This window comes from Vigna angularis, chromosome 8, assembly GCF_016808095.1.
Source record: "Vigna angularis cultivar LongXiaoDou No.4 chromosome 8, ASM1680809v1, whole genome shotgun sequence".
Taxonomy (NCBI): Eukaryota; Viridiplantae; Streptophyta; class Magnoliopsida; order Fabales; family Fabaceae; genus Vigna; species Vigna angularis.
Genome location: NC_068977.1, coordinates 33,723,070 through 33,739,251, shown reverse-complemented (window position 1 = coordinate 33,739,251; position 16,182 = coordinate 33,723,070). Strand labels below are relative to the sequence as shown.

The window sequence follows — 16,182 nt, the reverse complement described above, 5'->3', positions numbered from 1 at the left end:
TTGAGTTCTTATTTTTTTTATGGTTGACTTTGTTGTCGTTGTGATTGACTTGTTCTCTTCATTCTTGGTGACCGATTTATTCTTTGTTTTGATTGACTTCTTCTTAATCTTGACTAACTTGTTCCTAACTGGATTTCTTATTGTCTTTATGGTCGACTCGTCTTTTATTTTCAATAAGTTAAGCTCCTTTTTGAGAGATCAAAATATTTTCACACTCACTTCATACTAAACTCATCATTCATTTCAAGTCACAACTTTTTGTCTTGCACCTCCTGTGCAACTCTCATATTCTTTTTGACTTATAACTGTTCTTACAATCTTAAAGCCGTTTGTTCAAGTTCTTCGATGCATTATTCACTTACTCATTTTTGTTCAAGTATTTTAGTGATATTACACTCTTCCGAATCTTTAACGGGATGAACTATCGGTTCTGATATTAGTTTTTGTAAAAGATTCTCGAAAGATTTGGTACCAATGTGATATGAAAAAACTTATATAAAAAGTCTTAAAAGAATAAGTTCATATATTTTTATATTTATATATATGTTAGTTATTTTACTTATTTTGAATCTATGTAAAACTTCCAACTCACGGTAAATTTCTAACACCAACTTCTTCTCTTTCAACTCAACCTACAAATAGGTTAGAGTATGCCTATAGTATCCACATGTACCCTTTAATACCAAAAAGACGAGTAGGAACTTCATCTTTCAACAAATCATTATTCAACAAAGTACCAACCTTTTGATATAATTATTGAACATTGTACATATGTCTAAGCTTTTTACCACTCTTCAGTCAAATTGTGGATCTGTCATAGTTCTTGCATTAATGACAACTAAACGTGCTAAATTAATATTTTCCTATCAATTCAGAAAAGAAAAGTACTAGAATGATTCATAAACTGACTACGCACGGTCGCTGTTGGCTTCTAAAGGACAAAAGAATTAAGAACACGTTTTTTCACAGTATTTTCAAGACAAGAATCCATGTGAGGTAATCCCAGTGGTTTTTTCATCACAACCCAACTCTTTCAAACATAAGAAAAATATTAATTCGCAAACACACCATTTTTTCAATAAACTATTAGTCCATCCCTTTATTTATTTTGTTTGTGTTACTCACCGATTAGAATTCATGTTATATTATTGTTAAGAATTTAATTACGAATCGAAAGTTTTATATGTGATCAGGACGTTTAATTCTTTTATATTCATTGTTTTTATGGCTTAGTACTATCGATTCTCTTCGATATTTAAAAGTAAACATAACAAGCCAAACTACAACATATATATACATATACATATCACATCTCCTTACACGATAGTAGACCTGCTTACTTCCGGGTCAAAATAAACAAATGTTATTATAAATTAAAGATTTATAAATAATATCAACGATTGGAAAGCAATTAAGACGAAGTTGATCATGGGATTAAAAAGAAATTGATATTGGATTAGACATAAAAACAAAATGATGGGCGTAGGTTTGTTTGAATGTGTTTTCATGGTGGTGAAATTCCAAGCCTAACAGATTAGCTAAGATGTCATTCTCAAGCAGACAGTTCATTAAAAATTGCCAAACCACAGTGTATATCTGCTTGTTCCTACTCGCATAAATGTTATTAGTGTCGGTATTCTACATATCGTATTCTAATAACTAGTGCCTCTTCAAAGCTTATTGAGACTCTTATTCAAAAACTTCTTAAGTAATTTTTCTTACAACATATTGGTAATCTCAGCTTTCTTTCTTGCATCAGAATCTAACACTCGAGACGATATTCTTAATTAAAAACAAATACATAAAGATCTTTTTTTGCTAAATAAAAAAGGGCAAAGCAAAACCAATTAAAACTATTCAGAAGTAAAACTTACTACTCAAGAATTTGAAGATTCATCTCTATACATATAATTTGTTGGGAGTCTTTAGTATGCAAAAATAATAACACCAAATATACTTTTTGTCAAGAAGTTGTGTGAAATGATGCATCAACCCTTCTATCATCACTAGAAAGCTTTAAGAGTTTTCAGATCAATGTGCGGTGCACTCACCCAAACTTTTTAAATTTTGTGTATTATTTATAAAACATGTTATTTAATGAATAAATAATAAAACACAAAATTCAATATAGTAAAAAAAAATTACCAACATATTTTTTTATATTTTGTTTTTCCTTATTTTTGAGTTACTTAGTGTTTGTGTTCGTTTCCTATTTTAATATGTTTTTTTTGTTTCTAAAGAAAAAAAAGAAAGTTAATTTTTCTCATTTGCTTTGTTTTTTATGAGTCTTTTTGTATAGTATTTTTTTATGAACATAAAAGAAAAAAATAATTATGTATTTTTTATAACTTACTTTAATTATAGTAGTTTATTTTTTAAATTTTGATAAAAGAAAAGTTACACATAAATATGAAAATAATACAAATTCAACTTATTCACCTGTTCTTAGTTCCGTAAAATGTAATCTAAGAAACGTTATTAAAATATCTAATAAGTCAAGACGAAATTAAAAGATCTTATTTAAAATATACATTAAATACAACTCCAAAATTATTATTTTTCTAATAAAATATCTAAAGAGATTTCAATATTAATTTTTTTTAATATTAATAACAATGATGAAATATATAAATATTGTATATATTATTATGATCCTTCCAAAATTATCAGTCAGTACTCTTCAAATCCACCACGGTTAACAACAGATCTCGGTTTATATTTTATCCATGGAACAACGTAATCATCAAATGTTACTGTGATACATATTGGACATCTTCAAACATGAAACACATTGCAAACGTTTTCCTTTTGTATATTTAAGAGACAATACACGATATGCAATAAATAAATAAATAAATGAATAAATAAAAATAAAAGCAACATTCATTGTCTAGATCACGTATTATAGCTTGACTTAGAGTCATGACTGCTATAATTACTTAAATAAACTTCTCACTGTAAATAAAGCCAATTTTGTTCTTCTCATTGTTCTTCATTTAAAATCAAAGTTTTTATAACTGAATTTGTAGTCAAACACATATCATCCTAGCTTCAATCGGTCTATCTCCTTACTAAGACTTCTAATAGTGACACTTTTCTCTTATCAAGACCCATATTGAATGTTAATTCCAAAGTTATGTTCTGTTTGTCAAGGGACGAAAATGATAGATCAAAAATCGTTAAAATAAAAAATGGAAGTTAGAAAAAATGATTAGATACTTTTCCTTTTTAACACTTTTCTGTCTTTTTCATATATATTTCACTTTCTTACACTACAGGAAATGTGCTGATTACCGAAGGCATATTATCGACGGCCTTTCAGTCCTTCGGTAAGGATCATTTACCGAAGGCTTTCCCGACGGCTCTCATTAAGTTATTTATCGAGGGTCAAACATAACATACCGAGGGTCTTTGGCCTTCGGTAATGTCCACGATAATTTAAGTTCTCGAATTTGGTATTCGTTCCCATATACTCAGAATTTCCCCAATTTCCCTCCCCTTTCCTCGTCTCCAGCTCCCCTCTCCTTTCCTTCCCCATTGTGCTCGTGCCGTGAATTAACGGTTGCTCTAGTCTCCGTTGCTTGGTTGGTTCATTGACGGTGGTTTGGGGGTTGGGTGCTAGGTTCGGTGACGCTGCCTTGTGGGTTGTGGTGGTTGGCCGTTTGTGGCGATTTGGGGGTTCTGTAGCAGTGCTGTGGCGGTGTGGTGACAGTGCTGTGACAGTGTGACGACGGTGCTGTAGTGGCGTGACGACGGTGCTGTGGCGGCGTGACCAGGGCTTCCACTATCGCAAGGCGAGGCCAATGTAGGGGTCTGTGACGAGGTAAGAGGTGTGCTCTGAACTTGTGAATGAACTGTGTGAATGAACTGTGTGCAAATGTATAATGAAAACCCCTAATTCACTTCCATTCCAAATGAAAGACGTGTGCTCTGCATCAAATCAGAACATCTGAACCAAGCAGGGAAAATGAAACTTAGGTTTAGTTCAACAAAATGTGTTTTTTCCCTTAATCTTTTTTGTTTTCATTGATAAATAGAAATGGGTAACTTCATTTTCTCTGTGATTCAAAACTAAGTATATTTTCTTGTAATATATATGAGATAGAATTTAACACATGTAATGTAGTTTCTTAGGGGATAAGGAAGTTGTGTTCTGGTTTGGTAGATGATGTCAATGTAAGGTTGATCCAAAATTGCAGTGCTGAATTATTCTCTCCTAAAAACGAAAGAATGAGTGTAGATTGATTGACGATGCTGTGAAGATTGCATTTTTAACTTTAAGTTTGTTCTGGGAATCTGCCATAATTTTTTACTTTTTTTTTTCTTATTTAATTTATTCGTGCTGTTGGGATGGAGATGTGCCTAATCTCTCAGGTCCTGGAAATGAATGGTTAATCCCTTTCCACATGGTAGGCTTACTGGATCTGGCCTGAACCTTTTCTTCCTTAAAGACTACAGGTTTTCCCATTAGTGTCCATCTTATTTATTGGTATCATTTCAATTTTAATTTCTTGTTTTGTTTCTATATGGTTATATATTGCTTCTGCTTGTGTGCTTGTTGTAGATTGCTTAAAAACCTCTTTTGCTGCATATACTGATCATGCTTATTAAAACTCTCTTTCATTCATAACAGGTTGAATGCAAAGAACTTTTTTTACAGAGATTTGCCAGAACTGGATGATTCTATTGCTGATAAGCTTCTCCCTGGATGCAGCACAGTGGAGCAGGTGACCTTTTTACCCGTTCTATGATTGTTAACTGAAGTGAGGAATTTTGTTGAGTTGAAATCAGAGTAAAATTCTCTAGCATGAATTGTCAGGTCAAAGACTTATTGTTACAGAGATGCCTAGAGGTGGAGCAAACAGCTCGAGAACAAGCAACTGATAATGCTATCTTAGATCAGATTTCTAAGGTAATATTACATTAGATTGATTTTGTCTTATCTCCTACGTTATTACCATGTACCTTGCATGTGTTTTCTATGTGTGCATAATGAAGCACACTTGCATCTAACATGGATATACCGAGTAATCATCATCATCTTCATTATTTTTGGTAGACATCCATTTTAGAATTTGGATTTAAAGTCCAATTCAATCTCATAAACTTGTAAAGTGAAATTCAAGCTTTATTAGCTCTATTGAAATTGCCTTTCTAGTTGATGTAGGATTAAACACCACCTTTAAGACTGAAATTATTTAAAGGTTAGGACTGTATTTAATTTATGGAGCCAACCTATTAGAAATACAGGTATTGATTGCATGATGCGTCATTTTCAGGCCAATCTTTTTACATTTTTATTCACAGTTTAATGGGAAGACAAACAAACTCTGATCTCTCTCAGGCAAAAATGAAACTAAGTGAGCAACAACTGGCATCTCTCTCAAGTCCAAAGGCTGTGAACCAATATCTTGAGCATCAGAAGGAAAATATAACAAATTTGATAAAACAGAATCTGGCAGTGGGTGATATATATAGGCGTGAAAATCTGCAGGTAGCATGTTTGCTTAAGATGTGTCCATTATATACATATTTGTTCAGGTCATGCTGACAACAAATTCTTTCTCCTTATCAAAATATGGAACAAGTGGACCAATTCTCAGTGATCTGTCTAAGTATAAAGGTCACTTTTGCTTATAAAAATGATTTGTGCATTTGTGTGTTTTGTAGTTTGCTACCGAGGATCTCGTCAAAGAGGTTGAGAATTCCATTGCTGAATTCAAACGTCAAAATCAAGAATATGATGAGGAACGGGTGAAGGATCAGGTTTGCATCATACTTCCTTGTTTATTTACTGTTGTTTATTGTTTTGGCTGCTTCATCGGTTCATGTATATATGTAGAACTACAGATATCTTGAACTGTTTTCAAAATGGTCCATGTAGGGATAGGACTTCATACTGCATACCATTTTGATTAACTATATTATATATGCATCACATTCTGCAGCAACAACGCTCTGTTTTTTTTTTCGCCCTTCGGTAATTACCGAAGGCTTTTGGCCCTCGGTAATTACCGAAGGCTTTTGGCCCTCGGTAATTACCGAAGGGCAAAAGCTCTCGGTAAATGTTAGCGACAAGAGATTTACCGAAGGATTTTTGGCCGTCGATAAGCCTTCGGTAAACACCCATTATCGACGGCCTTTGGCATTTTCCGAGGGCTTCTGGCCTTCGGTAATACCCTACTTTTTTGTAGTGTTAATCAATAATATCAAAAGAGGGATATTCAATGATTCATCTCCTTTTGATTTCCAATGTTTCTCACGTCTGTTTACAAGTTGTATAAATGTAAATAACATCAATATAATAAGTGAATACATTTTACATCAATAATCAAATCATGAAAAGTACTACACGTCGAAGTAAAACAAGCTTCTTTTACGAGAACATGGTTCAAATTTAAGCTATAAAATTAATTAAATTTAATCTATAATTAAACTTAATAAAATTTAAACTATAGTTAAACTCAACAAAATTTAACGTTACTAAACTTTTCCAAATTTAATTTATAAATTCGATCAAATTTAACACATTTATTACAAATATTAAAATAATAAAATGAAATATTAACATATAGATGACTTTCATTTGGCGTAGGACGGCGTGGTGGTCGCAATCGCTTGTAACGGGGAAGGTGACAACTTTGTACTAGCCTTGTGCCGGAGGTGACAATTGGGTGTTTTTTGTGGTTGTTGCTGCAGCAACCAACGGTGACTCCAGGCATTGGTGTTGGACGAAGAATGAAAACAGTGCAACACAAGAGAAGACGAAATATAGTACAAATGAATAGATATGTTGTTCGTGTTCTAAAATGAATCATATAGTACATCGATTGTTAGAAAAATCGATATACTATGTATGATATTATCTGAGTTTTACTATAAGAACATCATAATATATATCTTCTTATTTATTTAAAGAAAATTCACTGATCTATCTCGCAGTGAATCTATAAACCACAAGATAGCAGTTTGACCATAAACCAAAAGTCTGAATCGAAAGAGTTAACTACGATGCAGAATCTTAAACTCTAAACTTTAACGTGTACAAAAAGTAACAATTAAAGAATTTGAACCATATATAGAAAAGTAACTAACAAGGTAGTAAGTCAAACTTGAACATGGAATTAAGACATTAAAGAACATAACTTGATTATTAGATATAAAAATAAAACCATGTTGAGGAGTGTGAATGTGATTTTTGGTGGACTAATTCCAAGCTAACCAAGTAGCTAACATGTCATTCTCAGCCAGCCAGATAATTCGTTCAAGTCAATGAAGACTTGCATATTTCGTAATTTTTTTTCGTTGAAAAACTTATTTTATAATCTCTTCCTCATATTATTATTATCGTTGTTATATAAACCATTGTACCGCTCAGTTCCAAAGCACAAGACAAACACCAAGACACCCCTTTGATTTGTTTCTGATTACAAGAGCGAGAAGTTGCCTTTTCATTCAATTTAGCAAACATGAAGGTATGAACCAATGTTTTTAGTTTTGCTTTTCTGTCCCTTTCTTTTCTCTTTTTGATGATTTCTCAAGAACTTTTTCGCAATAACACGTGTAATATAAATACAGCAAAAAATAGTTATCAAGCTGCAAATGGACTGTGACAAATGCAGAAACAAAGCCCTGAGAATTTCGGCACAGGTACCAGGTGAACATCACACGCCAATCCCTGTTACGCTTCATATTGAAAGAAGTTTCTTTCAGAGAACGAGTCATAAAAATACTCATATTATCCATATGAAACCAAGCTGTGTAATTACAGTTAGAGTTTTATTTGATAACTTTTATTAACTTTTCATATGTTTATGGAAACTCAGTTCTAATCTTAGAATGAAACGGAAGTTCTTAGAGTTCAGTGTGTTATATGAAGAAAGCAAACAGTTTGTTAGTTAGCTAATTTTTGTAATGTTTTCTACTGAAAATTAAACAAACTCATCTTAATCTATACCGATACATATGTTTGTATAAAATTTTAGGAGATGAGTTTTTAAAAATGAACAACTCCTAGAAAACTACAAACTAAGCTCATGTATATGAATTATAAAATGAATTCCAATGGAGTGACATAAAAACAACAAAATAACAATAAATTATCTCTAAAATAAAACTGAAGTTTTATCATAATTTTTTGTCTCATTATATATAAAATTATTCTTAAGATGGTTTCGAAAATTTTATTTTAATAAGAGAGCCATAGAAAAATATTTTTATATTTTTTTTCTTTACACTTTAATATAAATATAATTTTATGATTTTAAATTTAAGATTATTTTATTTCACACCAAATGTTTTAAAAAAAATATTTTCAAATTATCAATCTTTTTCAAGTTTAAAATTCATGGATTGGAAATGTTCTTAAATTATTATACGGTTTAATAAAATTATCATGATGTTTATCCATTTTACACATATAACATGTAATTAAATATGATGAATTATTTTGTGTAAATTTGAAATGTCAACTCCATGGTAGAAACCATAGACACATGATCATATCTTAGGTCATGTGACTGTCCAAAAATCTAGATTCAAATCCAGTATGCATCTTAAACCTCTCAGGTGTGACTACGGTGGCCCTGGACGGCGACGACAATGACCGCGTGGCGGTGAGCGGCCTAAACGTGGACATGGTTTGCTTGGTGAACCAGCTGAAGAAGAAGTTCTCCTCGGTGGTGATTGTGACGGTGGAGGATCTGAAAAAGGCGGAGGAAGAGAAGAAAAAGAAGGAGGAGGAGAAGAAGAAGAAAGAGGAGGAGGAGGAGAAGAAGAGAAAGGAAAAGGAAGAGAAGCTGAAGAAGATGTTGCATGCTGCTCTGTGCAAAAAGTGCCACAGTTCCAGTTGTCACGGTAAGTGTGACGTTGATATCATGTTCTGCCTTAACTGCAAAAGCAGCTGCTGCAATGGCGATTGTTGCGTCGTTTGTGTTAACTGTGAGAACCCCAAGTGCGATGGGGACTGTGACTTATGCTTCAACTGCCACACCTCAAACTGCAATGGTTGTTGTTCTGATCAGAGTCCTCCATCATGCCCTAAAGGGTGCACCTGTCACAAATGCTATGTGCCCTATCAACCTTATTCCTATCCCCCATATTGCCCTCCCCCTTATTGCCCTCCCCAAGTAGTATATTATGATTCTTGCCCTGATCCTTGCTCCATCATGTGATCCACCACAGAACATTTCTTCCTTCTGCACAAAATTACAGACAGACATCTTGATGCTTAGCATCACGCAACCACATGGTTCAACTAGGATATTTGTATTTAGTACGAGGTTTGTCATGTTTGTGATGTCGACTTTGTATTTGTTTGGTTAATTTGTTCATGTTTGTCTTGGATTCGTGTTAAATTTCCAAGTTGATTTCTTGATGAACGAGATCTCAGTTTGTGTGCTTTCTGATATGTTATTAATTAATGAGGAAATAAAATTAAATTAAATTAAACTTCAAAACTTCTCCAATAACCCCAAGTTAAATTAATTTCCATCACCTGTTTTGGCTTTTTATTGTATTTTAATTTTATTTTTGTCTTTTGGGCAGGGCATAAGTAAGTCTACTACTTCTTGGAGTATTGTTGCAACATGCTATAAGACTAAAAGACCATTGCAGTGTAAAAACAAACTTTGAACTTTAGTAACAAATTCTCGCTGTGGATGAATCCTTTTACATTCCGAATTGTAATTTTATTTCATAATAAATTTAAATTAATCAGAATTTTCGTTTTTGTTTTTTTGACTCTTGAAATATTACGTACATGATGTGCTCACTGCTGAAATAAGTCGAAGCATTTGGTTTGGCATAAAAAGAAGTTTATCTGAAGTCAGAAAACGAATGAGTCAGATTTGAGCTACAAGTGGATGGAGAGAGAAAATAAAGAAACTAAAGCAAAGAGTCGTTACCCAAGTTAGAGTAACATCTGTATATGCATTGAATGTTAGTAAGAATGTAACTTGGAAGTCAAAAGAGAAAAAAAAAATGATATTACGAGTTTCTCCGTTTAAATATTAGAAATGAGTTATATAAAATAATAGAATAATTAATAAAGATGTCATGCACTAACTTCTTGTAAAATGTCTCTAATGGTGTCAACGATTACTTAAAGTGGATATTAAACTCAAACTAAATATATTAAGGATGACTTGTGAATGTAAAATAGCTATACCAAACGCAACCTTATACTTTATTGTACTATTAATTGCTCTACCATGTTATAAATAGTTGAAAGTATTGAGCTTTAAAGGAACACCGATAAAGAAAGAAGACAATAAAACATATGTGAATAATGATTTGCGAAAAATTATGAGACAATGTTGTCATAAAATCAATTAGATGATTTAGACATATTCAAGGAAGAATCTTATGTATATCTTTTTATTAAACAAGAGTAAAGAAAATCGCATGAAAGAATCTTTATCTATCAACTAGTAATTAATCTTAATTACTAGTAGGATATAGGATTTTACAAGTTTAATGTGTCTAATAGTTTTAATTTCTTATTTTCGTTTTCAAAATGTCGATGAAGTGAACTTATTGAATCTTTTAAATAATCTTTTATACGAAACCTATTAATCAAAATATCAAGTTTATTTTGAAATTAATTTTTTCCAACTTTTTTTAATCTTTTAAAAGTTAACAATACACCACACTGAATCATTTAAATTTGGTCAAATTTTCGATTTATTAAATAATTTTTATCCTAAAATCATTTTAAACTTCAAACTATATGCGGGAAGAGTTTTTATTTTTTACTTTTTTTCAAACATAAACTATAAAATGACCTCAAATTATTATTGTTATTATCGTTGTTGAATAGTCAATTTATTTTGGGGTCCTTTAAAATTCATCTCTATTGAAAAAAATAAAAACTTTGTAATCATCAATTGGCATCCTAGACATTTTACTTTAAAAGTCAATATATAAATAAATATTATATATATATATATATATATATATATATATATATATATATATATATATATATATTGATGTGGACTTGGTGAGTAAACAATTGCGAATTATTAGAAGGGGTAGGAACTTACTTAAACACTCACCACCATTAATATTTTATACAAAACATAAGCTATAAACGAATTAAAAAAAAGTAAATAAATCCGAGAATTAAATAAGTATTTTTTTTTTGTTTGTAAAAAAACATGTATTGATCGTGCAAATTAACAACATTTTTGACACATGGTGACCTCTAGTGATTTAAGTTTTTAATTGATGGTAATTTAACAAATATTTTAGATTTTTTACTCGGTAATCATTTTTTCAAATCCGTACTATATATAGTATTAAAGAAATAAAATTAGAGAAGCAAGTTGGTTGAAAGTGAAGGATTTGCATTATGTTTTTTGGCTTTAGCAGTTGGTGGGTATACCCTATCATGAGGGACCAAGGATTTCATCAGCCTCTCCACGTAACATATTATTATTACTTATTATATCAAACCGTTTCAACTGCAAATAGAGTTATTTGGAGCATTGGAATGATATTCAATTATTCATAGTTTCACAAAATTATTCTATATTATCACCTTTTGTTCCATATGAGGAGAAAAAGTCATCGCTCGGAATACATATAATTAATATTTTTTATTAGTCTTTTTTTATTCAGAAATAACACTAAGATTTCACTCAGAACTCAATTCACAGCTTGCATACAATACATGAACAGAAAGAGGTTGTGTAGTGTCGTCGATGGGAATACGTACAGTGCAAAAGAAGATAAGAGTATTTTAGTAAAAACTAAAGATATCACAACACATTTTTATATTCATTTGATATAAAATATAAAAATAAAATGATCATAAAAATATAAATTTTATATTTTTTAAAAGAAAAAATAAAGATAAATAAGAATATTATTAAATGAATTAAAAATTTTAGATATATTAAAAAATTATTTTTTTTAATAAAGAAAGGAAAATAAAATGAAAATTATTTTAAATAAAAGGAGAGTGCATATAACTAAAAGGAGAACATGGTAGAATAGTCGTCGTTATTTTTTGTACTTTTTTACTGAAGTGAGAGACAATTGAATAGAAGACAGCAACATGTTCATCAACATGTGTTCATCGTACTGGGAAAACGGGAGATGGGATCTAATTAATTCGTTTGCAATTATGATAAAAATGTACGTAACGATTTAAATATTTGTTTTGTCGTGTTTGCATTAAAAAATGGTTGGGATTTTCTAAGATAACGAATCAAGGGTATGGTTATTTTTTTTTATTAAAATTGGTACTTCTTTTCAATGCTTTTTCTTATCATAATTTATACTATATATATAAAAGAGATATTTGAGATGTGTCTTACAATGTCTATCAAAGTAATGATTTTTTTTATTAAAATTGGTATTTTTAAAAATATTTTTTTATCATAATTAATATTATATATAAAAGAGATTTTGAGATGTAAACTGAATTATGCAAATAATAAATGGAAAGTTCAAATATAGTTTTTCAAAAGAAATGTTGATTAAGTGAAATTGTGATTTTTTTTACTGATTTAGACAAAAACTTGAAGTAATGAAAAATAATGATTTTTAAATAAAATAAATTTAATTTATAAAAAACAATTAAATTGATTAAATAAAATATAGATAGTAACTTTCAATGCACAATTCGATTCAATTCAATATAAAAACATCAATTAATATGTTTTTAATTCCTTAACATTAACACCACGAGTTAATAAAGCTTAATTTCTTAGCGACAAGTCAAAATCTTAAGAATAAAAACTCTAATATTTTAGATTTTTTTTATCAAAATTTCTCATTAAGTTAGAATGTTTTGAATGACTAATTAATACATATATACGTCTAGATGTGAAATCTATTAATTGTTTTATCCTAATTAGGATTCTCAAATTATCTTTCAATAATCAGGTACTAACAAATATGCAATCAATAATAATGAAATTAACATAAAAAATAGAATACAAAGTGATGGAAAAAATATTGAATAGTAGAAATCATAAAGAGTCAATAATGTCCAACCCGTAAATAAGAGAGTTAGTTACCCCTATTCATTCTGAACTTTAGAAAAGAATAATTATTAATGTCTTCAGCTTCTAGAATGTGCACTAACAAGTAATAAATATTTTTCTTTTCACGAAGACTTGTGCAATACATGATAACTCTCACAATTCATAACTCAATATTAGATAACAAAACTCACAAAAACACAAAGAAACTCTTATTGTATTTTTATCAAATTGTTAATGTGTAACAGGAAATTAACATAAAGGTCTAGATGTAATGCTTCCTCTAACACTCAGGACTTGGGAGTGTTCTTGAGCAGGATCATAACAAGAGAATTGAATGGACCTAGGTTCTCTCTGTCAGGAACACAATTTTTGAGTTAAGTCTCGTTTAATTCTTTTCTTCTCAGTTGACATGGTGTTAGCTCTTATCTTGTTGTGATACTCCCTTATTTCTTCTCAAGACCACTTTGCTAAACCTTTCAAAAAAGGTTCTCAAGGATTCTCCTTTCTCTTGCCTAATGTTGAGGAGTGTGAGGGAAGTTTGATTATGGCGACTTGTGACTAACTAGGTGGTGAAGGACGACATCAGCGTGTCGAAGCAGTCAATGGAATAGGGGAAGGCGAGTGAACCATTCTAGGTGCCCCTTTGAGAGTGGTAATGAAGGATTTGCATAAGATTGCATTGTCAATTGAGTACAAACTAACTTGAGTTGTGTAGATGACCACATGCTCATCTAGGTCGATGCTACCATAATACCGATCCGCACTAAGAAGCTTTCACTGCTAGGAAATGTCGGCAGTTCCCTACCACTGCCAAGGAGTGGTGCGTCTTAGAATTGTGGTTGTACTACTCTTCTTCATTTCCACAGATAGGGATGGGGTAGGGTGTTTTCTACACCAAGACAACGTTATCAACAACTTCCTTATACTTTTCCTTACAGGAGTGACTTCAGCCTCGACCTCCTTTTCAACATTGCATTCTCGCCTCGGTAGGTGCTTATTGTTCTAATAAGCTGATAACATACCTTACAAAGACTTTAACAACTCCACAAACATCTCCAACCTTCGATCTCCAAAGTACTGATCCTCCTTCTCAATACTCGTCCTCAATAATATGGATAAAAATTTTGTCTACAGAAGACACTTCGACGCTCAAGTCAACCTTTATATCAATAAAGTAATAAATGTATAATTAGTGAGAACGTAAATAAAATACATCGATCACTGCGTTGTTTATAATATTATTTATGATGTTTGTAGGTTTTTACTTCGATGGATTTGGGCTTGGGTCCAATAGATCATTTACTGTAGTAGAGCAAATGTTTAATCATACCTTGATGATGGCTACAAAGTAGTCAATACGTCACAAGTATTACTTCTAGTGAAAGAAGCCTAGAATAAGCATATATAATCCAGATCGAATATGTTTGGGTGCAAACACTTAAAGACAAATTCGATTATTTAGTTTAAAAACAAGACCAATACTAATATAACTAACTATATTGAATATAAAAGAAATATGAAAGAACTTGGAACCAAAGTATATGTTTCTTTGAACCATATTAGTTACCACTCATATCCTTTTTATATGATTGATGTATTTTTAAGGTTTAAATAAGTTTAAAGTTGATAAATTTAAATACTTTCAATTGTATTTGTATTAATTATGTTTTTTTTTCTATTGTATATAAAATATTAAAAAAATTCATATTTTTTAATTAAGTGTACGCATTTTAATTTATTTGTACTTGATGATATGACTGATATATGTTATCTGGTTATCTTCTTTAATTATTCTCACATATTACTTATAATTTTATATTTTATAATTTTATGAGATAATGATTTTATAAGTTTATTAATTTTCCCAGGTGAAGTTAATAAGTTCTTCTGTAACGTGGAGTTAACAAAATATGATTATTGTTTGTAAGTTATACCAATATAATTTATTTTAATATTTCTTTTAGTGGTGTCTGTTAAATCCATACTAGTTTATTTATTTTTAATGTTTATTTTTTAGTATTTTTAGGGTTCATTTTATTTATTTTAATCAACGTTATTTAATATAAATATTTTAAATTAATTTTACATTTTTTTACTTTGTTTATTTTAAACAATTAATTTACCGTTGACACTGTTCTGACAATATCATAAAAATTATTTAAAAAATAATTTATATTTTTTAAGAAAAATTAATCTTCTTCATCGAACTAAAATTGATTAAATCGATTCTAATAACCATAAAAAACTTTAATATTTAAAAGTTTCTTGTTTATGAAAATGTGCAACTTCTAATATGATCATTGCCTTTGTAAAAAGCAAACACTTTAGGACATTGGTGAGCAGAGCTAGTATTTATTTTTCTTGCACCATTTTGTAGCATTTTATTGGATTAGCTGGACCCATTAAACTAATTTGGTATTTTTTATACCTCTTTCTACCATTTAAGATATGCATAAAAAGAATTCCCCTAAAGAATTTATAGATTTTAAATTTGCAAGTTACATGAAAGTTGTATATATTTGGTATGGGTTTGGCTTTGAATTAATGTTTGTACCTTTGTGTAAGGGAAAAAACAAAAATATATTTTGACACACAAATTTTTATATTTATTTCACATTATTTTTTTAAATATAAAAATTTATTTTTTTATAACTACTTAAATAAATATATATCTTATACGACAAATTACAACTCTGTGCATGACATGTCCCACCATCAAATGAATTATAACCTTCATGAAAGGGCATTCCATGTATACATGCATGCACATCAAATATGTAACAAAAGATATTAATGTTAGAGGTAGACTCACTTGTCTTTTACAACTTCATTGACTTGTTCAATTCCCTGACCAAAAGGATAACAATAATGGAACCCCCAATAACCATACATATTCTCATTTTTAAACTAAAACTTTTTATTTAATTATGTTTTTATTCAGTTTATATATAAAACTTGTGTTTCATCTTTATACATTGGACATAACTTTTTTTTGTGTCAAACTTTTTTAAAAAGTAATTATATAAAAATCAAAATGGGGTATTTTGATTGAATTTGATGAATATCAAACGAGTTGAATCAATAAGAAAAAAAAAGTTGTATACAAAGAGAATAATTTTTAAAATAAAATGAAACTAAAAACTAAAAAAGTATATATTATTTACATAATAAACTAAGTAATTATACA

General features: G+C 30.1%; 2 protein-coding genes across 4 annotated transcripts; both read left to right on the top strand.

Moving 5' to 3' along the window:
• The first annotated feature begins 3,311 nt into the window (after positions 1–3,311).
• On the top strand, positions 3,312–7,371 carry LOC108345972 (trigger factor-like protein TIG, Chloroplastic). Its single transcript, XM_017584851.2, has 7 exons — positions 3,312–3,823; positions 4,375–4,458; positions 4,634–4,727; positions 4,820–4,912; positions 5,345–5,494; positions 5,671–5,766; positions 6,596–7,371. Exons 2-7 carry the CDS (start codon positions 4,388–4,390, stop codon positions 6,665–6,667), a joined length of 576 nt encoding a protein of 191 aa, XP_017440340.1. The 5' UTR covers positions 3,312–3,823; positions 4,375–4,387; the 3' UTR covers positions 6,668–7,371.
• Position 7,372: 1 nt separating this feature from the next.
• Positions 7,373–9,734, top strand: LOC108345971 (heavy metal-associated isoprenylated plant protein 47). 3 transcript variants are annotated; one of them, XM_017584850.2, is made up of 4 exons: positions 7,373–7,475; positions 7,579–7,657; positions 8,569–8,856; positions 9,547–9,734. In XM_017584850.2, the coding sequence occupies exons 1-4, from the start codon at positions 7,470–7,472 to the stop codon at positions 9,555–9,557; spliced, it is 384 nt and encodes a 127-aa protein (XP_017440339.1). In that variant the 5' UTR covers positions 7,373–7,469; the 3' UTR covers positions 9,558–9,734. The 3 variants fall into 3 exon arrangements, with proteins under 3 accessions (XP_017440339.1, XP_052723149.1, XP_017440337.1); XM_052867189.1 differs by lacking the exon at positions 9,547–9,734 and having other exon boundaries at positions 7,579–7,650; positions 8,569–9,380; XM_017584848.2 differs by lacking the exon at positions 9,547–9,734 and having other exon boundaries at positions 8,569–9,380.
• The last annotated feature ends 6,448 nt before the right edge of the window (positions 9,735–16,182 follow it).